Source organism: Neoarius graeffei, chromosome 17 (assembly GCF_027579695.1).
Source record: "Neoarius graeffei isolate fNeoGra1 chromosome 17, fNeoGra1.pri, whole genome shotgun sequence".
NCBI classification, from domain to species: domain Eukaryota; kingdom Metazoa; phylum Chordata; class Actinopteri; order Siluriformes; family Ariidae; genus Neoarius; species Neoarius graeffei.
In genome coordinates this window covers 37,020,318-37,047,239 of record NC_083585.1, presented here as the reverse complement: position 1 = coordinate 37,047,239, position 26,922 = coordinate 37,020,318, and the positions used below count along the sequence as shown (strand labels likewise).

The following is a 26,922-nucleotide window of genomic DNA, read 5'->3' as shown; positions in this document are numbered from 1 at the left end:
AAATGAAACTTGAACAAAGGTTAAGCTGTTTTACTTCATATCTTAATCCGCCAAAACCATGAAACTGAAATTATTATTATTATTATTATTATTATTATTATTATTAATCATGATAATAGCTTCAAGGTCACCAATTCAATCCCGAGCTTGGGTTCCTGCCTGGATGGAGATGTTCTCCACACGTTCTTTGTTTGTATGGGTTTCCAGGTTCTTCCAGTTTCCCATCACCTCCCACAAAACAGCCAGTTTGTCCGCTGGCTCATCTAAATTACCCCTAGATATGAATGAGCATGTAAATGTGTGTGCATTGTGTCCTACAATTAACTGTTGTTCAATCCAGGGGGTCTTCCTGCCTCACACTCAGTGTTCCTGGGATAGGCTCCAGATCTACTGTGACTCTGACCAGAATAAAGTGTTTACTGAAGATGAATTCATGAATCAAATTTAGCTACAAGCAGTGATTATGGGGAGCCAAGCACCATGCCATTCAGTGGGTATTACAGATATAGTCATTGGCTAAAATTCGAAATGGCTAAATAACCCATTGTTTAAAATATGACCCATCCCACATGGACTTAAAGCAGTGATCACTACAATTCTAGGTAAGTGATGTGGTTTTGTCATCATGTGTGGATCAAAAGCATGTGGCTAAAACTGGAAGCATACACTTAGCTCTTCTCAGCTTTTGGTTGTTGGTCAGATCTTCTGTACAATTCGGGGACAGAATGCATAATCACAGTTGCTTTTTTTTGGTATGTTGTGGTTATAAATCTGGGCACCCCCTGTGTATCCCATAAGATTGAACTGAGTTGTACGATGAGCTAAAATAGAACGAAATGGTCAGATTTACTGTACGGTCTAGAGAAAAAGAAGCAGGTTGGCTGTGTTGACCATTCCAGAGGATTTTCATATGAATTATTCGCCATGTAATCATAAGGCATGTATACTGTGACGATAAATCATAATACAATTTTACAATGATTCAATTCGATAAAATTTTCAAAAATGAATCACGAATATTATCAGGCTGTGTAATGTCTTTGTTTTTCCTAGCTGTAATTGCATTGTTTGGACAGCAGAGGGTGCAATAATAGACAATAACAGGAATGAACATGACTTCACCATGGGCAGAAGTAACACAGCGCTAATGCTGCAAAAACACACACACACACACACACACACACACACACACACACACAAAAAAAAAGGAAAAATCTGTTTTGTATAAAAATTCCTACAGAAGCTTTGTTAGATATTATATTTAGATATTTGTATTTACAAACCCACCTAAACTAGCTACTTAGCTATATGCGGGTGCGTAATTTATTGTACTTATTTAGCTACAATTTGAATAAAATTGAACTTAAATAAAAAGATCTAAAATGGGAAAGAGCTGTTGTGTGATTCATGGTACAAATAGATTTAACAAGAAATCAGAGCTCTCGTTTTAGAGACTGCTGAAAGCTAAAGAAAAGAGAAGCAAATGGAGGTAGTACAATTTAAGTTTATTAAGAGCTTGCCTATTTGCTATTAACTTTTTAATTTTTAATAAAATGAACATTTTAGTTAATAGACTATTATATTTTACTCCAACATTTACAAATGTGGGTAAATAATTGTTGTTGGTTATTAAGAAAATGAAACAAAAAGTTTTTTTTTTTTATTTTAACAAAAAGATTGTTTAAGTTGATAAAGAACAGGAAAATAAAATGGGGTTTTTTGGTAATAGAATTTTTTTGTTGTTTAAATAAATAAATATATAGTGGAAAATTGAATCATAAACCTAATATCATGAATTGAATCGAATTGAAACAGGTCTACAAATCATTGCTGGATTTATGGAAGGGTACACTGCAGTTATGGAAACTAATCTTTGTTCAATGTGTTTGTTCTTCACTTGTATAGTATATGCTCACCAGTTTAGGGAGAATAAGTTTCTGGAGAAGAAGAAAACCAACAAAGAGATGGAAAATAACAAAAATGTCAGATGCCCAATCCCGCATCCTTGTTAACCTTAATTATTCTGGAGTTCATGCAGTTATCAGATCACAGTGATCTGCTTTAAACTACTGAATTTTTTTTTCCTCCTAACACTTAGACACTCCCGATAAATGTTTCATATTTTTATTTGCCCCTATTTTGCCTCACAAAGCAATGTTGTGACATTCCGTAATATATATTAAATAATATCTATTAAATAGGTTTAATATGTGACAGATTCTTTATGTTAACGAATGGCTTGTGGTTTATATTTGGCTGTTTTAATTAGGACTGTAGGCATCATTGTTTAGAAAGGTGCACATGAGTAATAACAGAAGCTTTCAGCTGAGAGAAATAAAAATGAGTTAATCTTTTTTGATGGACAAGAACAACACATTTATGATCCATCAGTTGAGAACCACTGATTAGGTCCTGCTCATTAATATAGAGTTTTATTTAACTAACAGCACATTTTTACACTGCTGTGTCTGTCTTTGTTGAACAAACACGCCTAATGCAGAACTTCAAGGTGAACAAAATTTTGTCTAAAACTGTAACATCTTGTGTGAGTGTGAATAGGTGAGGTTACAGCATTACAGCATAGTTAATTAAAGAGCGCTCAGCATCATGGGTGGTGGAAGGGAGGTTGAAATTAATGAAGCTACATCACGGTCTCACTAATTAGAGAGAGCTTGGAATTGAGAAGGAGATTGAGGTCTAGCTTCTTTAATATACAGTTCTGTGCAAAAACCTTGAGCACATGTGAAGAAATGCTGGAGACCAAAAACGGCTTAAAAATAATGAAATGAAATGTTTCAACGTTAAAAAATAGACTATAAACAGCAGTAAGCCATAATAAATGAAACAAAGTCAATATTTGGTCTGAAACGACCCTTTGCTTTAAAAAAAAATAGTAGTCTCAGGTACAATGAGGGGCGGCACGGTGGTGTAGTGGTTAGCGCTGTCGCCTCACAGCAAGAAGGTCCGGGTTCGAGCCCCGTGGCCGGCGAGGGCCTTTCTGTGTGGAGTTTGCATGTTCTCCCCGTGTCCGCGTGGGTTTCCTCCGGGTGCTCCGGTTTCCCCCACAGTCCAAAGACATGCAGGTTAGGTTAACTGGTGACTCTAAATTGAGCGTAGGTGTGAATGTGAGTGTGAATGGTTGTCTGTGTCTATGTGTCAGCCCTGTGATGACCTGGCGACTTGTCCAGGGTGTACCCCGCCTTTCGCCCGTAGTCAGCTGGGATAGGCTCCAGCTTGCCTGCGACCCTGTAGAACAGGATAAAGTGGCTAGAGATAATGAGATGAAGTACAATGAGTGCAGTTTTATGCGGAAATGAGCTGTAGGTTTTACTGAGCATCTTACAGAACACAGTTCTTCTGGACACTTTGTCACACTCGCTTCTTAATTTTGCACCAAAACCCAGCAGCCTTCATTATGTTTTCTTTTTTAATCTGAAAAGTGCTCTCTTATGTATTTTGCTGCTCAGGTACAAATTGTTTTTTGTTTTGTTTTTCCTGTAACATTTAATTTTGTGCTGGAAAACGAACGTTCGGAACTCTGAAATGTTTTTGTACTGACTCGATAATGTAGAAGTCATCAAATAGAAATCTATAACAAAGTTTGCATGAAAAAGAAAAATAGGAGGCCTAAGACTTTTGCACAGTACTGTATATCCTCTCTCTCTCTCTCTCTCCTGATCTTTGTCTTTCATTTCTGTCCTCCGCCATTCCAGACCACCTGCATAGCTAGCAGGAGTTGGCCGGGCCATTTTTCAGGCCGCTTCATCTCCAATGCCGCTTCAGTCTGACTAGCTAACACTCCGTAGGGGCTTGTCTCTGAAAGGCCTGCCAATTAAACTGAACCAGTGCCAGCAGAGAGCCGATCTTTATTTATTTAGCCCTGTAATAAGCTTTCAGAAGTGACTAATCTGCCACCTTCTCTGTGCAGTCTACGTAGAGCTCTTGGTCTTCTGGGATGTCAGAAATGGAAACTCTCTGAGAGATAGCTGTCTAAAAGGAGCCATTTGGCCAAAATGATATTTACATGGTTTTTCTTTTAACAAACTTATCCAAGGCACGTTTTACCTTTGTAGTTTTACACTAAAGGGACAAGGCTAATATTGAATGGAATATTGGAAGTCGTCCAAAATTGCATTTTTATTTTATTTTTTACACCGCTTTGTCTGTACTAACAAAACACATTTCTAAAATGGTAAGCTGTTTTCAAATATGAAAGATATTATTAGCCTACAGGAAAAAGATAAAACGCAGAGATTCTTGTTCGATACACAATATTCACCTCAGAGATACAGTGCAAGACGAAAAAAGAAAATTTCAGACACTGAGAAGGTTTTAATTTACACCCCCCCCCCCCCCCCCCCACACACACACACACACAAAATCTGATCTGCCAGAGCAAAACACATCAGCTCTCTGAAGTGTACTTCTTTACTTTTACACATCAGGAGCAGAACAAGCGATGGAGGTCTATTTGGAAGACGACCCAAAGAAGAAAAAGAAAACATTATTCGGAGCTTTGCTTTCCATCTGCAGCTGAAGGCTAACAATGGCATCGCAGCTCATGGAAATATGAATACTGTTATTAGAGGAGACACAGTCTCATGAGTCAAACTTCTAGCGGTCTCTAGATAGTCTGCTACTTTTTGTTCATAAGTGAAACCATGAACCACCTGTCTTCTCAGAAAGAGGACATTTTAGTCACATTAAAAATCAACAACCGTGTTTCCTCATGTCGCGTGCAGGGAAAAAAAACCAGCTCCCTAATAACTTTTAAAGATGTGATGCTGTCAAATTTTTTTCTCCCCCAGTCCAGTGACAAGAACTTGCTCTGAAAAGCTCATTTCATCACTGCTTTTGAACGTTTGTTTTCCTGTTGTAAAGAAGCACTGTGCTTGCATCACTGACGAAAGACGTTTCGAAACTTGTATTGCGCTCAGCTTTTACTACACTGCAAAAAAATGATGTCTTAGCAGTACAAGACACCAGTTCTGAGATTATTAAACCTAGGTCTAGATTGCAACCAACTTATTCTAATGGCCCTTTTCCACTACCCTTTTTCAGCTCACTTCAGCTCGCTTCAGCTCACTTCAGCCCGACACGGCTCGCGTTTCAACTACCAAAGAACAGCACGACTCGGCTCGCTTCAGCCCTGCTTAGCCCCTAAAACTCGCACCGTTTTGAAGTGGGGCTGAAGCGAGCCAAAGCGAGCCGAGTGAGGCTGGGGGCGTGAGCAGACACTCCCCTGTGCACTGATTGGTGAGGAGGAGTGTCCTCACATGCCCACACACGCCCCGCGAGCACGCTGGGATCTGTAAACACCGTAAACCCGGAAGAAGAATAATTACGAATTACGAGAATTTCTGAAGCCTTATGCGCCTCGCCTCATCTATACGCTCTTGCCAGTATCTGTTGGCGTTGTCGGTGACAACAAGCCACAGCACCAAGACCAGCAACACTAACGACTCCATGTCCTCCATGTTTATTGTTTACTATCCGGGTCGTGAGACTACCGCTTAAAAGCTCACTGATGTCACTGTTTGCGCTGCTTAACGACATCACGTGACGTCCACCCACTTTCGCTAACTCCACCCAATGTGTCCACCCACTTCCAGCCAGCACGGTTCAGTGCGGTTGTAGTCGAAATGCAACTTCAACAGCCCCACTCAGCTCGACTCAGCACGGCACAGCTCAGCCCGACTCAGCCGCGTTTGTAGTGGAAAAGCGGTATAAGACGTATTATCAAGTAAAAAATATCTGTCCATGCAGCAAGATCATTTCACGAGTATTAAGTAATTTTCTCCTCAAATTCAGTTTTCAATTTTTTGCAGTGTACGTACAGAAGTTGAGAAAAGCGGTGCAAATTGAGCATTGGACTTTCAAGATTCTGAAGCTTGTGGCCAGAAAAGGTTATAAAACATATACTGTATGGCTCACGGAGATTTACGGCTGAGACACTGATGACATGAATTTCTGCGACTTCCAGCAAATGTTGGACAGAAAACCTAATAAAGAAAAAAAAAAGGAAAAAACAAAAAAGGAAAAATCATTTCTTTTAGGCCAAACTGTAATGCAAACAACAAAATCCTAATATATGTATCTGATACGTCTTTTGTAACAAAGTAGTTTGTGTTTTCGTACTTTTAAATACGAAAGTTATTGTTATCATTTTGGAAAAGATGAAAAACAAAGCTTCTGATTTTTTTTTTCCCGCACACAGGATTTTCCTGATTCATTCGTACACATCGTATTGTGCATCATAATGTATAATTCAGAAAGGCCTTCATGCACAGCGCTGCCTTATCACAAGAGCAACTGCACAAAGCTCAGATGATCGCATTCCATGCTTCTCACATACTGTACACCCATTTCCTTTTAAAAAGCACCAAAGCATCTCTTTTTTCTCCTTATCAGGCAACATCCACCTTCCTTCTTCTCTTCTAAACTCAGTCATGCTCTCTCTATTTTGCTCATCGCCTGTGTTGTGAGGATGTCGCACTGATGGCTGTCACCAGCAAAACAGGCCGAGATATACAGTAGTCATGTAGCAGATATTCGTTTGAGAGCTGCATCATGCTTCCTTAAGGCATGTCAGGATGCAGCGTTTTTATAGCATCCAGAATGTCAGAAAGGAAAGGGGATTATCAGAAGGGAAGTGTGGAAGAGAAGCAACAGGGCAGTCATAGACTCTTTCAGCTTCCAGCCGAATCAGATGCCGCTCTTCACAGCACATCTCCAGCTTCATACGCCCACTCACCGTTCTACATCTCCATACGCTGCAGCCATCCATCCTCACTGATTCCTGCAGAATATGAACAGGATATGGACACAAGGACAGAGTATACGCATTTTAGGTTCAGTGAACGGTAACTAATCATTAAGGTTCTCGGAGCTTTTGGTTCTCAGAACGTCAGGTTTTCAGGGTGCTCTGAGAACATTCATGCATGATGTTTATAAACGTTTTTGTAATGTTGCTCCAGCGTTTCTAGAATCGTTAACATTTCCGTAAATCTTTTTTTTTGTTGTAAAGGAGTAACATTATAATAACATTTCAAAGCAAACCATTATTAGATTACATGTTTAGAATGTTACAGTCGAACCTTTATAGGACTGCGTGAGAGCTTTGCTGAATGTTCGAACAATGTTGTCTCTTAGCTAGAACTGTACACGGTATAACAATAAAGCAATAAGCCATGAAAGGATGTTCTTTACAGTAATTTTATCATAGATAAGGGTGTTCATAGGCATGATAAAAGCAATATAAAAAGTGTTTAATTATTTAATTTATTATTAAATTATACGTAATTCTTCCAGCATGCAAAATAGTCTGTTAACAGTAAAGTTTTGTTGCTAAGCAACATAATGGACAAAGTTTGGGCTATTTGATGAACAGAACAACAGTTTTATTGGTTTCAATCCTGGTGCACTCATACATAACTCGGTTACTGTGATGCAGTCGTAGGTGTTTGTATATTTAAGAGTTATTCCACGAAATTGAGTCGTACATGAGCTGATAAAACTGGCTATAAGCCATGTACTACGAGACTGAGTGGATTAACTGTTTTATTCTTTCCACATTCACTGGATTTTGAGAAACAGAGCATTTTTATTTGTTGCAAATTCAATAAATCAAAACTTTATTTATAAAGTTTTCTTCAATAAAGGTTTCTTCTTTATATATAAAACATCCGACAAAATCGTTTCCGCTTAGAATGTAAACAAACCGGCAAAATGACACAAGCAATTTGTGAAAAATGCGATAGATACGTTCTTACCATGGGCGGCACGGTGGTGTAATGGTTAGCGCTGTCGCCTCACAGCAAGAAGGTCCGGGTTCGAGCCCCATAGCCGGTGAGGGCTTTTCTGTGTGGAGTTTGCATGCTCTCCCAGTGTCTGCGTGGGTTTCCTCCGGGTGCTCCGGTTTCCCCCACAGTCCAAAGACATGCAGGTTAGGTTAACTGGTGACTCTAAATTGACCGTAGGTGTGAATGTGAGTGTGAATGGTTGTCTGTGTCTATGTATCAGCCCTGTGATGACCTGGCGACTTGTCCAGGGTGTACCCCGCCTTTCGCCCATAGTCAGCTGGGATAGGCTCCAGCTTGCCTGCGACCCTGTAGGACAGGATAAAGTGGCTAGACATAATGAGATGAGATGAGACGTTCTTACCATCAAATACTTTCCTTCCATTTTTTGTTGCTTTTTTTGTATTTTTGGGGGGGGTTGTTTCCAAGTAGAGTTTTTATTTCGTCCTCGGTTCAGCAAAATGCTCCGCCATTTTGTTTTTCTCTACCTACGGTATATGAGCTGATATCCTAGTAGTAGAGTAGCCAATCAGAGTGCGTGATTGCTCATATCCAGTGAATGTGGATAGAATAACAAGGATTATACAAGAGCTTTGAACATAGTCCAGCCAATCATATTTTAGAACAGAAACTTTAAATTTTATAACGCATGATGAAATATTTTTATCCCATGATTTCAGGGGATAAAATACAGTGGTGCTTGAAAGTTTGTGAACCCTTTAGAATTTTCCATATTTCTGCATAAATATGACCTAAAACATCATCAGATTTTCACACAAGTCCTAAAAGTAGATAAAGAGAACCCAGTTAAACAAATGAGACAAAAATATTATACTTGGTCATTTATTTATTGAGGAAAATGATCCAAATGAGTGGCAAACGTATGTGAACCTTTGCTTTCAGTATCTGGTGTGACCCCCTTGTGTAGCAATAACTGCAACTAAACGTTTCCGGTAACTGTTGATCAGTCCTGCACACCGGCTTGGAGGAATTTTAGCCCATTCCTCCGTACAGAACAGCTTCAACTCTGGGATGTTGGTTGGTTTCCTCACATGAACTGCTCGCTTCAGGTCCTTCCACAGCATTTCGATTGGATTAAGGTCAGGACTTTGACTTGGCCATTCCAAAACATTAACTTTATTCTTCTTTAACCATTCTTTGGTAGAACGACTTGCGTGCTTAGGGTCATTGTCTTGCTGCACGACCCACCTTCTCTTGAGATTTAGTTCATGGACATATGGCCTGGCATTTTCCTTTAGAATTCGCTGGTATAATTCAGAATTCGTTGTTCTATCAATGACGGCAAGCTGTCCTGGCACAGATGCAGCAGAACAGGCCCAAACCATGATACTACCTCCACCATGTTTCACAGATGGGATAAGGTTCTTATGCTGGAATGCAGTGTTTTCCTTTCTCCAAACCTAACGCTTCTCATTTATACCAAAAAGTTCTATTTTGGTCTCATCCGTCCACAAAACATTTTTCCAATAATCTTCTGGCTTGTCCACGTGATCTTTAGCAAACTGCAGACGAGCAGCAATGTTCTTTTTGGAGAGCAGTGGCTTTTTCCTTGCAACCCTGCCATGCACACCATTGTTGTTCAGTGTTCTTCTGATGGTGGACTCATGAACATTAACATTAGCCAATGTGAGAGAGGCCTTCAGTTGCTTAGAAGTTACCCTGGGGTCCTTTGTGACCTCGCCGACTATTAAACGCCTTGCTCTTGGAGTGATCTTTGTTGGTCGACCACTCCTGGGGAGGGTAACAATGGTCTTGAATTTCCTCCATTTGTACACAATCTGTCTGACTGTGGATTGGTGGAGTCCAAACTCTTTAGAGATGGTTTTGTACCCTTTTCCAGTCTGATGAGCATCAACAATGCTTTTTCTGAGGTCCTCAGAAATCTCCTTTGTTCGTGCCATGATACACTTCCACAAACATGTGTTGTGAAGATCAGACTTTGATAGATCCCTGTTCTTTAAATAAAACAGGGTGCCCACTCACACCTGATTGTCACCCCATTGATTGAAAACACCTGACTCTAATTTCACCTTCAAATTAACTGCTAATCCTAGAGGTTCACATACTTTTGCTACTCACAGATATGTAATATTGGATCATGTTCCTCAATAAATAAATGGCCAAGTATAATATTTTTGTCTCATTTGTTTAACTGGGTTCTCTTTATCTACTTTTAGGACTTGTGTGAAAATCTGCTGATGTTTTAGGCCACATTTATGCAGAAATATAGAAAATTCAAAAGGGTTCACAAACTTTCAAGCACCACTGTATATAGGAAGTTTTCAGTACCTCAAATCACAGCGTTCTTTATCGTAACAAACGTCAGATCAAAACTTTTTTAAATGATGGATTTGAGATCGACTGCTGCGTACCACGTTGTTCTCCCATTAACTGTTCTCTCTCCCAGGTTCTCTCTTTATCTCGTTTCTTAACAGTAGAGTGCTACGGTAGATCCATTCTGCAGCACTAATGAGAGTATATTGATTGGAGAAACTCTGCGATGGGTGCCTGCTTCAAAGGGATATGGGGAGCTTAACAAACGCTGTATCAAAATTAATCACCCAAAGTCAAAGGCAGTTATTTCTGACTCACTATTCAGCCTGCTTGTGTCCAAAGCAGTTTAAACATAAGACAGAATCATATGTAGATTCTCACTCCTGTTTGCTACATAACTCTGAACATCACCCCTTTTTAATCTCTCTCTCTTTAGCATATGTTTTGGAATCATAATGAGTTTGTTTTCAGTCTGGATTCTCCACCATTAACACGGTCATTGTGCTTGTGTGTGCACAGAGGGTTGCCCGGGTCTGTGTAACGGCAACGGCAGGTGCACACTGGGTAATAACGGCTGGTATTGCGTGTGCCAGCTGGGCTGGAGAGGAACAGGCTGTGACACCTCCATGGAGACGTCCTGCAGTGACGCCAAAGACAATGACGGAGGTAAACAAATACAAGACTGCAATAGTCCGTCAGCTTGTCAAAGCTTTTTTATCTCTTCAATTTATCTTAACTTACTCATCACTGCTATCGAAATCTCCTGAAACAGCACCGTTTTGAATCTGTCATTCTGGTTTTGTTTTCTACTTAATCCTGAGCACCTGCACTATCCATGTATCAGGTAGCTCTTTATATAACCACAGATGTGTACGAACCTGCCTTTAGATTCATTCAGTGTAGGAGAGCGAAGCCATGTCAAGTGAGAATTAGATGCTCAGAGCTTCTTAATCTGAGATTGCGAGCATACAAAACCCCACAGAGCTCATGCCTTCCAATCCCAGCATGCACTAGCTTCAGGGTAGGCTTCCCACAAAGCCCAGAAATAAGCTGCAGCCTGCGCCTCTGACAAAATCCCCCAAGACCTGAGAACACACAGGCTCCAGGGATATACGCCGCCACCAGGGAACACTCCTGGCCGTGATCTGCAAACACACTGACCCACCACTGACTACTGCGCTTTATGAAACTGCATATCGCCTTTCAGTCTGTTTTTCTGTTATTGACAATTCCTCTGCATTCAGACTCAAGGCTGAACATATGTTGTCAGAGGATGATCTGTGCCGGAGCAACACAGGATCCAAGCTAATATGCAAATTCCACTCTCCCTCATTTACCATACTGTTCAATATATGGCCAAAGCACTTGGCACATTAAGGCATTCAGATTTACATAAGTGTCTGCTCAGCAGCTAAAACACTCTCAAATGTGCGCAGTAAGAAGTTATGAATTGGTTAGGCCGTGACAGCAGAGGCAGGCTTGAAAGAGGCAACAGTGTGATGTCTGCCAGGAGACGTGTTATTTTTGTCTCACTGTCCATCTGGCCAGAGTGCTTCCTGAGAACTAAGAACGAGAAAAAAAAAAAAAAACACAGAGCAAGGGAGCCATGACCCATTTCAGAGCTCTAAAGTGTCCCTCTCCTGGTCAGGAGTCTTGAATTATTCGAGCTGAATTACAGGAAGGAGAAATGCGGCCAGAGGAGGTGGAGAAAAGACATGTTCGAGAACATTAAAAGGAAAAAAATGAGAAAGGGCAGGAAAAATTGGGCCTATTAAAGAAACATTACGGGATTTTTTAAACCTGGGCCTCATTTTTCTATCTCATTGGGTCCAAATATTTACCAGGGACAAAAATGAGTGAAATTGGTCCAATATTGATTGAGGACATGATAGCCAGCAACCACAAAATGGCCGTATAATATAATCCTATGGGGCAATCATCTCCCGAAACCACTTTCTTCGCATCTGACAGGATCATAATGTTATTCTAAGTGTCTGACAACATGGAAAGAATCCCTACAGAGGTACACCTGTGTCTGTTTATCGCAAAAGCTACAAAATAACTGTAGAAAATAACAATGATTAGAGCCATTGCTCTTCTTCCGGTCTCTGACGCAGCGCCCCATTCAGTGCGTGTAGTCAGTTATCACACAGGGCAGTTTTCTGATGGTTACATAAGGAGAAGTCATGCAGAATTTGTGAAGAAGTCTATTTCCAAAGTAATGCCTGAATATTTAGCTGATTGTGATAAAATTAATGATGCATTTGAATTTGATGGCCATACCTATTTATTTGAGCCACAGTATACAGATAAATAGCTCAGAGAAATTGAAGAGAGAGAGAGAGAGAGAGAGGGGAGCACTCTTTGTATTCTTCATTCAATCCCGGCTAGTCTCTATTATCTGTGAATGTACTAAATGACGTTCTTATATACTGTATGTACATACATACATATATATATATATATATATATATATATATATATATATATATGTATGTACATACATACATATATATAAATATATATATATAGAGAGAGAGAGAGAGAGAGAGGGTGGCACGGTGGTGTAGTGGTTAGCACTGTTGCCTCACGACAAGAAGGTCCTGGGTTTGAGCCCAGCGGCTGGCGAGGGTCTTTCTGTGTGGAGTTTGCATGTTCTCCCCGTGTCTGCGTGGGTTTCCTCCGGGTGCTCTGGTTTCCCCCACAGTCCAAAGACATGCAGGTTAGGTTAACTGGTGACTCTAAATTGACCGTAGGTGTGAATGTGAGTGTGAATGGTTGTCTGTGTCTATGTGTCAGCCCTGTGATGACCTGGCGACTTGTCCAGGATGTACCCCGCCTTTCGCCCGTAGTCAGCTGGGATAGGCTCCAGCTTGCCTGCGACCCTGTAGAACAGGATAAGCGGCTACAGAATATGGATGGATATAAGTCATGGCTTAAAGCTAGACAGCCTTTCGATTTCATAAAATCGGTGAAATTTAGTTCCCTCTGAAATTTGGTCATTGTGATATATGTTTATTTCTGTAATATCTCACAAAAAAATATCAGGTCATTCTGTGGCTGGGAAGTTTTTTTTTAATTTGAGGAGATTCCCTAACAAATAATATGCATGAAATTACTCGCTTCACGTAGTCAAGCAGACAGAGGAAGTCCGTGTGCACATGCGCAGGTTTACCTTCTTCTTCTTTTGGGTTTTACGGCAGCTGGCATCCAATGTTGCATTACTGCCATCTACAAGTTTACCGTGACCGTGCACTGACAGTTACATCATTCCGTCGGTCTTTCACGTTTCATTCGCACACTCATGTCCTCCATTTTTCTCTCCTGTTTCAAATTTGTATCCCACAATGCCTTGCACAAACAGGGAAAACCCACCACGTGATACATGACGTAGTATCTTGAATTGGGTCATGGTGAAGCAGGAAAAAATAGCGGAGAATTTAGGGCCACGTGGCTCTAAATTCATTAATTGTTCTATTTTTTTTTAAAAAACCTAATAAAATTGGAAGTCTGTGATTTGAATTCAGTCGCTTTTGGTCCACTAAACTAAAATAATTGGGTGTCAGGGAAATTATTTTTATGACCTACACTTGAAAAATCTGAAAGGCAGTCTACCTTTAATAGATGATTTGTACTATGACTGGGTTATTGAGTGAATGCTTTCTGACATTATCCTGCCATGTTTTCGCATGTACTGATGTCAGGTCAACAAAATAAATTTAGCTAACTTTACCTCCACTATGTCTGCAGCAAGTCTCTCTGCTCATGGAACAGCAGTTTTCTTTAAGAAAAAGGTGTTTTGGTGGAATATTTCTTCTCCAATCTGACTGTCAAAATGGGTCAAAAAGTAAGGCACAGTGTACAGACATGGGTGTTGTTTAAACCCATGCTAGCACAACTAGCCAAAACTCCAGCGTGTCACTGTCCCCACAGGCAGTCTGTGAAAACCTGGAGAAGTGCATCAACTCATTTTGTTGCCACAATTTGTAAATGCGCAAACATTATTATTATTATTATTATTTTAACTTTTAGATCACAGTAAACTATGGAGCTACGCTCCAACTGTGTAACATGACTCCACTCTTTCACTCATATTTACACTGCTGTCTTCCAGCAACAAGCCAACTCCCGCAAGATTTCAGAGCGAGACTTCCATTATACACTACCGTTCAAAAGTTTGGGGTCACTTTGAAATGTCCTTATTTTTGAAAGAAAAGCACTGTTCTTTTCAATGAAGATCACTTTAAACTAATCAGAAATACACTCTATCCATTGCTAATGTGGTAAATGACTATTCTAGCTGCAAATGTCTAGCCTAGTAAACTAGACCCAACCGCCTAGCGGCCAAAAATATTTTTTGCCTAGTGAGTGGGTCTAGCCTCGCACCATATAAACAAAAACACCCCAGGCATCAAATCATGCCCGCCAATCACAATGCAAGGTTTTTGTTTGGATTCTTTGGGCGGGCTTTTGCAGGAGTGACGACAAAGCTGCGCGACGCTGGAGAAAGCGCAACAGGAAAGATGGCTACGGCTAGTGAACAGCGCGCGTTTGACTCCACTTTGGAATCAGTTTTAGAAGAATTAGACTTGGAGTTTTCGTTGAAACATGAGCAGGAAGAGGCTCTCCGCTCATTCCTTTTCAAGAAGGACGTTTTCGCTGTTTTGCCGACTAGCTATGGCAAAAGTCTGATCTACCAGATGGCTCCGCTCGTAGCCAAAAGGATGGGGCTAGTTTGTGCAGTACGAAGAATTAATAAACAGCTTTGAAACATTACTTTTTGATTGTTTCTTATTTTCCCGTTATTTTAAATTTAAGGGAAATTATTTCACCAAACACCACTAAATAAAAACTCTCAAAAACAGTTTAAGCAAACCCTTGAAAAACACTTGGAAAAAAAATGTGTATGTGGTACAGACTCCAAACTTGTGATCATTATCTCCAAACTTCTTAATATCTAGAACCTGTTTATTAATTAATACGCATTTTGAAAAATTATTTATTTCAAGGCCTCCCCCACTGCTTTCTGTCGCTCTGACTACGTCACAGTCACTGTTGCGCTGATTGGTCAGAGCGTTGGCCTATACGCACAGAGACAGTTTGAAAGACAGCGGTTTGTTCCTCCTACCCGCTTCGGAAATGTCTACGGATCGAGGCCAGACTAAATATTCACATTTAGTTTGGCTTGCCAGGCTAGCAAATGTGTGGTTTTTGGTGCAATATCTCCATAGGTGTATAGAGGCCCATTTCCAGCAACTCTCACTCCAGTGTTCTAATGGTACAATGTGTTTGCTCATTGCCTCAGAAGGCTAATGGATGATTAGAAAACCCTTGTACAATCATGTTAGCACAGCTGAAAACAGTTGAGCTCTTTAGAGAAGCTATAAAACTGACCTTCCTTTGAGCAGATTGAGTTTCTGGAGCATCACATTTGTGGGGTCGATTAAATGCTCAAAATGGCCAGAAAAATGTCTTGACTATATTTTCTATTCATTTTACAGCTTATGGTGGGAAATAAAAGTGTGACTTTTCATGGAAAACACAAAATTGTCTGGGTGACCCCAAACTTTTGAACGGTCTATCTCTGTAGAGATCCTTTCCATGTTTTCAGACACTGATTGAGATTGCCATAATCAGCTAAATATTTGGGAAGTGTTTTGGAAAGAGACTTCACAAATTCTGCACTGAATTGGGTACTGCATCAGAGACAGGAAGAAGAGAAAGGTAAAACAATGGCTCTAGAAACAGTCGTTTTCTCCAGTTTCTTTACAGTTATTGAGATAAACAGACACAGGTGTACCTCTGTCAGGATTCTTTCCATGTTGTCAGACACTTAGAATAATATTATGAAGATGTCCGTGGTGAAAAGAAATGGTTTAGTTTGACGCAGTTTAGTGTGGGTCACACTGTATAGCTATTTTGCAGTTGCCGGTTATAGTGTTCTAACTCAATACTGGACTGATTTCGATCATTTTTGTCTGTAGTAAATATCTGGATCCAAAGATATTTTAAAAAAATGGAGCCTAGGTTTAAAAATCCTGGATTTTTGCTTTAAAGGTTGTCTTTAAGTGATTATGCTCAGTTTTCAAGGAGAAAACAGATGAACAGTTGTTTATCATGTTGTAAATCAACTTCCAAACCCACAATGTTTTGTGTTTTTTCCATCTCTAAAGGTCATTTGTATAAATGACCTTTATTGGGTTTTTTATCCTGGTTTTAAGGCCAGCTCCCACATCCAAAGATATACTTTTTTATTTTGAATAAAGACAACAACACAATCATTTTCTTGTATTGATTTTTCACTTGTATTAAAATATACAAATAAGGAACTAGATCGTTGAATATGCACTAAATATCCATTTGTTAAGAAATGGGTTTAACTTCAGGGTGTTTTATATTATTTCTTTGCTTTATTTTTATCACCGTGAGTTGGCCTAGTGGGGCAGCACGGTGGTGTAGTGGTTAGCGCTGTCGCCTCACAGCAAGAAGGTCCGGGTTCGAGCCCCGGGGCCGGCGAGGGCCTTTCTGTGTGGAGTTTGCATGTTCTCCCCGTGTCCGTGTGGGTTTCCTCTGGGTGCTCCGGTTTCCCCCACAGTCCAAAGACATGCAGGTTAGGTTAACTGGTGACTCTAAATTGACCGTAGATGTGAATGTGAGTGTGAATGGTTGTCTGTGTCTATGTGTCAGCCCTGTGATGACCTGGCAATTTGTCCAGGGTGTACCCCGCCTTTCACCCAGCTGGGATAGGCTCCAGCTTGCCTGCGACCCTGTAGAACAGGATAAGCGGCTAGAGATAATGGATGGATGGAGTTGGCCTAGTAGTTAGCGTGTCTGCCTCTCGACCAGGAGGTCATGAGTTCTACTCACGGTCACATCATACCAAAAACCATCATAAAAATGGTACCTACTACCGTCTGGCAATGCAGATGCGAGTGGGGAAGTCAAACTCTCATGGTTACCAGAGGACTAGTCCCCCACTGTAACCCTAGCTGTATAGGCAAAAGGCTGAGGGCTATCGAAACGTAGATCGGCGCTGCACCCATACGCCTTAAAGAGTTGGTTAGTACTGGGACAGGAGACTGCCTAGGAAGACCAGATTCTGATGTGAGAGGGACTTTGACTTGACTTATTTTTATCATGTCAAGACTTTAAGGTAAAAAGGTATATATTGGATGTCTTTCTTATTTATTTGTTTGTTTGTCTTCAATCATTTTTTAATTATTTTTAAAATATGAAATATAATATAATTTCTTCTCATGTTAGCTACTGGACAATGCTTTTTTGACATTCTCCCTACAGAATAATTCGTCTAGCACGAGTAGTCTAAATGCTGTACACTTCACGAACAGAAATCCTGTTTGTTGAACGCTTGATGGATTTATCTGGTTTCTTCAGACGGCCTGCTAGACTGCATGGACCCTGATTGCTGTGTGCAAACGTCGTGTCACATCACATCTCTGTGTGTGGGTTCTCCTGATCCTTTGGACATCATCCAGGAGACACAGATGTCCTCTGGACCAAGCAACCTGCACTCCTTCTACCAGCGTGTGCACTTCCTGGTGGGCCGAGACAGCACACATGTCATTCCTGGGCCCAACCCCTTCGAGTCTAGGTGAGTGGAGTAATGTCTTAATAGTGGGTCTTAATGCAGATTTGCTTTTTAGAGGCCTGGAATATTGATCTTCATCTCATTTATCAGCAATATCGACCATAATCATTAACAATTAATCGCCGAAGGTGAAGTGAATATCGGTGAATAGTAACCAAGACAAAGTCAAGGTTATTATTCACTGATCTTCACTGAACCGGAGGCGGATAATTGATTTTAGTATCAATACACTGGTGATTATAAAAAAATATATATATATATATATATATATATATTAAAAAAAATTATTTCAAACTTCAAAAGCAGCATGCAAATGTAATAACGTTGCGGTGCAGACTTGTCACTTGTCTATGCCAAGTCACATAAAATACTTTGTTTTGAAATCAGTAAAATGAATAAAAATTCCACCTGACCTTTGAATAGTTTTAGACCAAACTAAGTAGCATCTTTATTGCTTTTAGGAACAGTGTTTTCTTTCATAATTTGTAATTCTTCCTCACTTACTCTGACAAAGCGATTGGCCGCCATTTTACCGAGTCGCTTGAAGTGATTATCGAGAAATAATCCGACTCTCTCGACCAATCAGCACAAACAATTTTCTATAATCACCTGTGTATTTATACTAATAATGTTTGTTGAAATAGAGGCTTAAAACCCATGCGGAATAAGAGACAGAGATACAGTAACACGAACAAATAGCAAGCAATAAATGAACGAATGACTTGTAGTCAAGAAAAAAACTTTACTCAAGCGGAACACGATTTACTTGATGAAAATTATCCCTAAAACGCCCACAGTGATGGGCAGATCCGATCTTGGGAAGATTCTTCAGAGTGACTGTTTCATATCTCCCTTGGCTTGTTGTGTTTTCCCCTCTGAAACATTAATGCATAAGCACTGTGTGTTATTTTTAGACTGCTTGGCTGAGGAATCGCAGATCAGATCACATGAGTATAGCAACAACACAGGCTGCACACACTGTTGTGGCATGTGGAAATGCCTTTGAGTTGTTCTCCCCGAAACAACCAGGGCACAGGATCCCATCCACACTCCTTCAAGTTGAGAGAGGAAAAAAAAAAAAAAAACGCTGTCACTACGTCCCATGTGGCCTCTCAGAGTCTCACTGTCTTTGTCTTGTTCCCTTTACATTTTTACACTCTAGTGCAATTCTTTGGCAATGTGTTTGCATCTGTCACGCTCGCGAATCTCTGGGCACCTTCCCTCTCCTCATGGTTTTCCTAATCTCATTTAAGACCAACACAATAGGCAGAGACGCAAGGAAGAAAAGAAATGCAGCAACTCTGAGAAGTCACAGAACACCCTCTCTGTTATCATTCATCAAACTGAGGAAAAACTCGCAATGCTGGAAATGTAGAAAAGAGAAAAGCATAAAAAAAGAGCATCTAAAGAGGAAGCAGCTTGGGAAGATGGCTGGAAGGGTCAAGCCGTGCAGCATAGTGATGTTTTGATCGTGTCATCTTGAGGCTTTGGCTTAATACGCCAAAGAGGTCTTGGATTCATATGTTTAGCCTCCTGCATATGTGATATATGATGTTTTGAGAAGCTTTAAATCTCATTCTCATTATCTCTTGCCGCTTTATCCTTCTACAGGGTCGCAGGCAAGCTGGAGCCTATCCCAGCTGACTACGGGCGAAAGGCGGGGTACACCCTGGACAAGTCGCCAGGTCATCACAGGGCTGACACATAGACACAGACAACCATTCACACTCACATTCACACCTACGGTCAATTTAGAGTCACCAGTTAACCTAACCTGCATGTCTTTGGACTGTGGGGGAAACCGGAGCACCCGGAGGAAACCCACGCAGACACGGGGAGAACATGCAAACTCCACACAGAAAGGCCCTCGCCGGCCACGGGGCTCAAACCCAGGACCTTCTTGCTGTGAGGCGACAGCACTAACCACTACACCACCGTGCTGCCAAGCTTTAAATCATTTGCTCTAAATGCCATAATTTGCCATCCAGAGCATTGCAACTTTGTCACGAGTCTTAAAACCAAACGACTTCCGCTTTGGACATCAGCATCTCCAGTTTGTCTAATCTCCCTCGTTTCTGATCCATGTCTAATGGTGCTTTGATCACTTCAAAGTCAAGGCCACTAACCCAGCACCCCCCTGCTCTCACTCCAACCTCCTCAGGCTTTTCGCAGCTAAGCCTCCACAACACTTTACCAACTCATCGCATCCTCAGTCTGATAATATTGAGACGTCTGGTGCATATAAGCTTCCTCGAACTGGGGCTCATAACAAAAGATGGCAAGAAGGCAGCGTCTGATAGCAGCTTTTGTGGACATCTCAGTGCATGCTCACGGATTGCCCTCCGAATACAAGCTGACATTTTCCTGAAGTGGCATTCAGTAAGGATTTTGCAGTTCATTATTCTGAGAAGGAAGTCCTTCATTTTATTAAAAAAAAAAGAAAGAAACAGAACAAATAACTAAAGCAGCTATGAATCACAAGACCTAAGCTTTGTCTCCTCTCACCTAAAAATATCGGCTGTTATATATTATTTAACACTCTTCATTCTGCTGACAGATCTGAGAAGGCTTGGCAGAGGCTCTCAAGCTCAGATGGGACACTCCAACACGGGACGTGGCAGCAGGAAACATTCCCCTGCTCGTCACCTGATCAGCCCCTCTTTATTGATCCTCTCCCCCTTTTTCCATGTCAGAGTCTTCTTTCCTGATGCGTCCTGCTACTAAAAAGCTTCTGAGGCGCCGCACGTAAAAGCCACCAAGCTTTTAATGGGACACTTAATACACCAGACTACATCATTTGAGAGTCTGTGGCTGAACAGGCAAAAAGTGCTACACATTTTTTTCTTCTTCTTGTGTTTCCAGTATTTTATGTTGTTTCATATGTTTGCACATGCATACAAACATGACATGGGATCTATGGCAATGCTGCATCAACCCGAAACCAGAGGTTTTCACTCCAGCCAGGGAGACGCATGTGGTTTTTCTTTTTGATATTGGAGCTGAGGGAGATAAAGAATACTATTTATTTAATTCCTCTCCATTTCGCTGATTTAGAAAGCTGGCATATAGTCTTGCAAAAGAGAAACTCTTATACATGTTAATGCACTTCTAATGAGGGTTGGAGAATGCTTTATGTGTTCATTTTCCTGCACTTTAAAAGTAATTGGCTGATGTACTGATGAGGCAGCTTCTTTGGGAAAAATGCTGCACTTGTAAAACCTGTTTTGTCCATACACGAGCAGTAGAAAACAATCTATAACCAGGGTTCTCAAGTGGAGGACCATTTTCCTGAAGTAAACCAAGAAAAGTATTTCAGTGGACTGAATTGTAAAAAATATTTGTAAAAACAATACCTGAAAAAGCTGTCCTTAGTTCAGCCACACCAGTTTTTAAAACATGAACCATTTTTGGATTCTGTAGCAGATACTCTGTTGTGGTTTTATCCAGTGACATCCATCCATTATCCATAACCACTTATCCTGTACAGGGTCGCGGGCAAGCTGGAGCCTATCCCAACTGACTAGAGGCGAGAGGGGTACACCCTGGACAAGTCGCCAGGTCATCGCAGGGCTGACACACAGAGACACACAATTATTCACACTCACATTCACACCTACGATCAATTTAGAGTCACCAGTTAACCTAACCTGCATGTCTTTGGACTGTGGAGGAAACCGGAGCACCCGGAGGAAACCCACGTGGACATGGGGAGAACATGCAAACTCCACACAGAAAGGTCCTCGTCAGCTGCTGGGCTTGAACCCAGGACCTTCTTGCTGTGAGGCGACAGTGCTAACCACTACACCGCCGTGCCACCCATCCAATGACATGCATTTATGTAAATCATGTAGCTCAAGACAACTTATCAGCCCAGAGACTAACTACAAGGCTAGGTCAGAAAGAGGAGAGTTTTCAGAGCCTATATATATGTAGGGCAGCACGGTGGTGTAGTGGTTAGCGCTGTCGCCTCACAGCAAGAAGGTCCGGGTTCGAGCCCCGTGGCCAGCGAGGGCCTTTCTGTGTGGAGTTTGCATGTTCTCCCCGTGTCTGCGTGGGTTTCCTCCGGGTGCTCCGGTTTCCCCCACAGTCCAAAGACATGCAGGTTAGGTTAACTGGTGACTCTAAATTGACCGTAGGTGTGAATGTGAGTGTGAATGGTTGTCTGTGTCTATGGTGGGGTTTACATTAGACCGTATCAGCGGATCATCAGATTAACGTTTTTAAAATGATTAGCGTGCACACAGCAACGCCAATACACGATTCACGTGCACACAGGAACGGCAATACACGGATACGCTCGGCTCCGCAGGCATCCTGCGCTCCAAATCACTCCGCCCTGAACAGCGAGTGCCCTCTGGAGGGTGCGCACTCCTGCCCTGCGCAGCTCACAGAGCGCGCGAGTGAAGCACACGAGCAGTGATTTGGGACTGAGCCGCTGTGTGTGATCTCAGTGCATGTCGGGCATGCGCGTCACTTACCACTTGCAAGTGGAAGGATGGCAAGCCTAAAGACAATCATAACTACACAATGGGCAGTATTTGCATCAGTATTTGCAGTATTTTCATACTTTTATACTCTTTAATGAAAGGTGATACAAGGCGGAAGTCCGCGCCGTTTTTCAGCAGTCGCGTCACATGACCAACGCCAGCGAATCAGGAAGGTGGATGTCACAGTGACGTTGTCCAATGACGACGCCAGCTAGAGCTCAGCACAGCGTATCCGCGTATTCTCAATGTTTACACAGCACCGGACCAGACACAATCTGGATTGAATACGTGGACCCTGGCGGATTCCCGTTTCCCGGCGTTTCCAGGTGTTTTAATGTAAACGGACAGTGCATCTGCGAAGAAAACGAGACAGATACGGTCTAATGTAAACTTGGCCTATGTGTCAGCCCTGTGATGACCTGGCGACTTGTCCAGGGTGTACCCCGCCTCTCGTTCATAGTCAGCTGGGATAGACTCCAGTTTGCCTGCGACAATGAGATTTTATATATATATATATATATATATATATATATATATATATATATATAAAATTAATTTTCCCTGAAATTATTACAGAACTGACAACATAATTTGGTTTAAAAATTCACAATGAAAATCATGGCAAATTAGCAAATTCAAAACAGATATGTCTCCATAGTCCTTGGCACGAGGGCGGCACGGTGGTGTAGTGGTTAGCGCTGTCGCCTCACAGCAAGAAGGTCCTGGGTTCGAGCCCCGGGGCCGGCGAGGGCCTTTCTGTGCGGAGTTTGCATGTTCTCCCCGTGTCCGCGTGGGTTTCCTCCGGGTGCTCCGGTTTCCCCCACAGTCCAAAGACATGCAGGTTAGGTTAACTGGTGACTCTAAATTGACCGTAGGTGTGAATGTGAGTGTGAATGGTTGTCTGTGTCTATGTATCAGCCCTGTGATGACCTGGTGACTTGTCCAGGGTGTACCCCGCCTTTCGCCCGTAGTCAGCTGGGATAGGCTCCAGCTTGCCTGCGACCCTGTAGAAGGATAAAGCGGCTAGAGATAATGAGATGAGATGAGATGAGATGAGTCCTTGGCACAAGTCAAAATTGGTAACATGAAGTGCCACAACAAGACAAAAACTTCCAGTTGTCTTAATTATAGCCATAAACTATATGTAAACTAAGCTTTAACAGCTAGCCATTGTTGCCTTTTAGTTATGATGGTTGCTTGTTGGGAACATTGTAAACAAGGAATTTTATGTAACAGAACCTTCACAAATGTTAGTCCAATGCCTTTGGTCTATAGCTTCAAGGTATCGTGCTTTAGTTTAAAACAGAACTCTTTGGTGAATAGGGTTGGGAACCGAAACTTGGTTCTAAATTAGAACCGAATCCAAAATTCCAAGTGCCGAGTACCGGTAAAAATATTAATTTCAGTTCCACTTATGGGCAGCACGGTGGTGTAGTGGTTAGCACTGTCACCTCACAGCAAGAAGGTTCTGGGTTCGAGCCCAGTAGCCGACGAGGGCCTTTCTGTGTGGAGTTTGCATGTGTGGAGACCCCGTGTCTGTGTGGAGGTTCTCCGAGTGTTCCAGTTTCCCCCACAGTCCAAAGACATGCAGGTTAGGCTAATTGGTGACTCTAAATTGACCGTAGGTGTGAATGTGAATGGTTGTGTGTCTATGTGTCAGCCCTGCGATGACCTGGCAACTTGTCCAGGGTGTACCCCGTCTCTCGCCTATAGTCAGCTGGGATAGGCTCCAGCTTACCCGCAACCCTGTACAGGATAAACTGTTACGGATAATGGATGGATGGAGTTCTGCTTATGGATTCCTAAACATGATGACCCTTTATTATAATATGGCACGAGCTACTTCTGGTAAAATCGTGAGCTCTGATTGGTTCCTTGGCAGGCAGAATTTTCCTGTAATGCCCGTGGGCGATTACAGACTTTCTTTCCAAGGCTCCTTTTCTCAAAAAACCTGTTCATTATCTAGCATCATTTTGTTGAAAAATAAACCAGTACAGATTATATTTTTATCTTTCTCAGAATATTTGTCATGTATTACTCGTGTGGAGTGACTCAACTACATTAGGAATATGACGTGACTGAAAGCAGCGTCTCGCCTCATTATGATGACCATCTATTTTAATCTTAGAAATAAAAAAGCCATTTAATAAACTCCTTATTAACCTCACTTGCTCTGTCTTTACAGAAAAAATATCAGACCTTGGTCTTTTTGTATGGACCTCTCTGTACTGTCAAGACCTCGGTCTGATGTTTTCCCGTAAAGACCTCGTGCTCAGTTAATAAGCAATTATTATTGCAAACAAAGGCTACATATCTGCAAGGATATATGTAGCTAGATGCGAGGAACTGTCTACATGACTACAGTGACACACCAATGCAACAGCATGCATGGATAACATCACACCAGTGTGAAAGATAGACTGCTACTACTATTTACTGTACTTCAATTAACACTGAAAAGAATTAAGATATTTTTGTTATCTAAACATTCTACAGCTTTTTTCTTTTTTTTTTTACCATTTTGTAGTCAAAAGAACCAGGAATCGATACGCAGAACTGGTGTTGATAAAATTTGAACGATACACAACCCTATTGGTGAACAAATGGCACCTGTTACTGTAACACGCGCGCCATATGTTTTTCAACATGAATGTTACAAAGGAAGACTTGATCTTAGCTCTTTCAGCAAACGTATAGTTCTGAGATCAAGGCAGATCCAACACACAGTACATTTCCTGTTGAAATAATGAGCCTGTCAGCACATCTCCCCATGTGTTGGTTTACTGCACTTCAACTCCAGTTGAAATGTGTTATTATTTTGCCCATTAGTGCCAATGAAAAGTCCAACTGCTTTCAGTTTTCCTGCAGAGCACAGCAGAGATCGAGCCGCACTAGATCTGTTGTTGTGACGTGTCCTTTTGAACCAGTAAACCTCCCCATAAATAAACCCTCCAGTTTCCTGCGGTTTGGGAAGCTTGCTGGGGTTTTTGTACTTTTAAATTTTGCTGTGATCACTCACATCTCTCTCTCTCTCTCTCTCTCTCTCTCTCTCTCGCTTTGTGTCTTGGTTTAATATCAATATAGAAATCATTCAGTATTACCAGTCTCGGCGGCACGGTGGTGTAGTGGTTAGCGCTGTCGCCTCTCAGCAAGAAGGTCCGGGTTCGAGCCCCGTGACCGGCGAGGGCCTTTCTGTGCGGAGTTTGCATGTTCTCCCCGTGTCTGCGTGGGTTTCCTCCGGGTGCTCCGGTTTCCCCCACAGTCCAAAGACATGCAGGTTAGGTTAACTGGTGACTCTAAATTGACCGTAGGTGTGAATGTGAGTGTGAATGGTTGTCTGTGTCTATGTGTCAGCCCTGTGATGACCTGGCGACTTGTCCAGGGTGTACCCCGCCTTTCGCCCGTAGTCAGCTGGGATAGGCTCCAGCTTGCCTGCGACCCTGTAGAACAGGATAAAGCGGCTAGAGATAATGAGATGAGATGAGATTACCAGTCCCAGTTCTACGTGTTCTGCTGAGCCGTGTCCCGCCAGGTGTCAAGATACGCTGTGTCCGAAATCACTCACTACTCACTATATAGTGGACTATATAGTGAGTTCGCCATTTTGTAGTGCTGTCCGAATGTATAGTGAGAATTATTTCACCCTATATAGTGGACTCATAGTATCCCACAGTGCATCATGAAAAGTAGTGTACAACCGATGATCACTAACCAAGCAATATATACCATCATGCATTGCGGTCGTGCTGAAGAAAAAGTGTGTTGGGGTGAACGGACAGAGGAAGAAACACATTATAAACGGACATTCAAGTACAATTAAAAATAGTAAAAGAATAGAAAAAAAGCTGAAATAGAATAAGACATAAAGTACAAGAATAAAAGTTAGAGTTCGGAGCAAGGAATTAATCAAAAGCCTCAAATTTGATTGAATAAAAGGCGGCGGCAAAGAAGAAAGTATTCAGCCTTGATTTAAAAGAACTGAAAGATGCAGCAGACTCAAAGCACTTTGTATTTATTAATGTAGGAAAGGCGCTCAGTACAATATGTATTTATCACAAAAATACATGCATGTATTTATTATTTTGAAAACCCACCAGCCGACTGATCTGGCACGTTTTAATTGTGCGACAGTAATGACGTAAATAACGGCGTGACGGAGTAGGGCCCGAAAGTGGTTTTTTTTTTTCATTTTACCAACGAGCTCACTATATAGTCCTCTGTAGTAATTCCCTATACAGTGAGTAGGGAGTAGTGAACGAGTGAGTGATTTCGGACACAGAGATAGTTCCACTTCTGTTGACCTCCATAATAAAAGTCAATTAAAACATGAATAATTGGTTGTAACACAATTGCACCTGCTTCCTTTCTTTTTGGATTTTTTTTTTCTCATTATCACACCGAAAGCCTTTCATGGGCCATGGTTTAGACTGTGTGTAGTAATTTTGTTTATAAAGAAGCAAAGCGAAATCAAGGACTGTTGAAGGAGAAACGCGGCCTAAATTAGCATAAAGCCGTGCTCCATGGGACCAGGATATTGTTAGGTGAATGATTTTGCCTGCAGTAAGGACACGACTAGGGCGGCCTCTTACTCACCAGTGTTAATTGTTTCCGCTATGTGGCAAATATTTAAGAACTAACTCTTCTCTAGGCTGATGGGGCCTAATATTTTTACTTGTACTTTATCAAGCTTCTTAAATTGCAGCAGCGAGAACCACTGGATATAATACAAGCA

At 41.6% G+C, this 26,922-nt stretch overlaps 1 protein-coding gene across 4 annotated transcripts in view; it reads left to right on the top strand.

The window, feature by feature from the left end:
• tenm4 (teneurin transmembrane protein 4) overlaps positions 1-26,922 on the top strand; it is a 353,388-nt gene that overhangs the window by 199,033 nt on the left and 127,433 nt on the right. For all 4 annotated transcript variants that reach the window (XM_060944153.1, XM_060944154.1, XM_060944151.1 and 1 more), the window contains 2 exons: positions 10,614-10,760; positions 17,490-17,706. In XM_060944153.1, the coding sequence (XP_060800136.1) occupies positions 10,614-10,760; positions 17,490-17,706 (364 nt within the window). The remainder of the gene's footprint in view (positions 1-10,613; positions 10,761-17,489; positions 17,707-26,922) is intronic.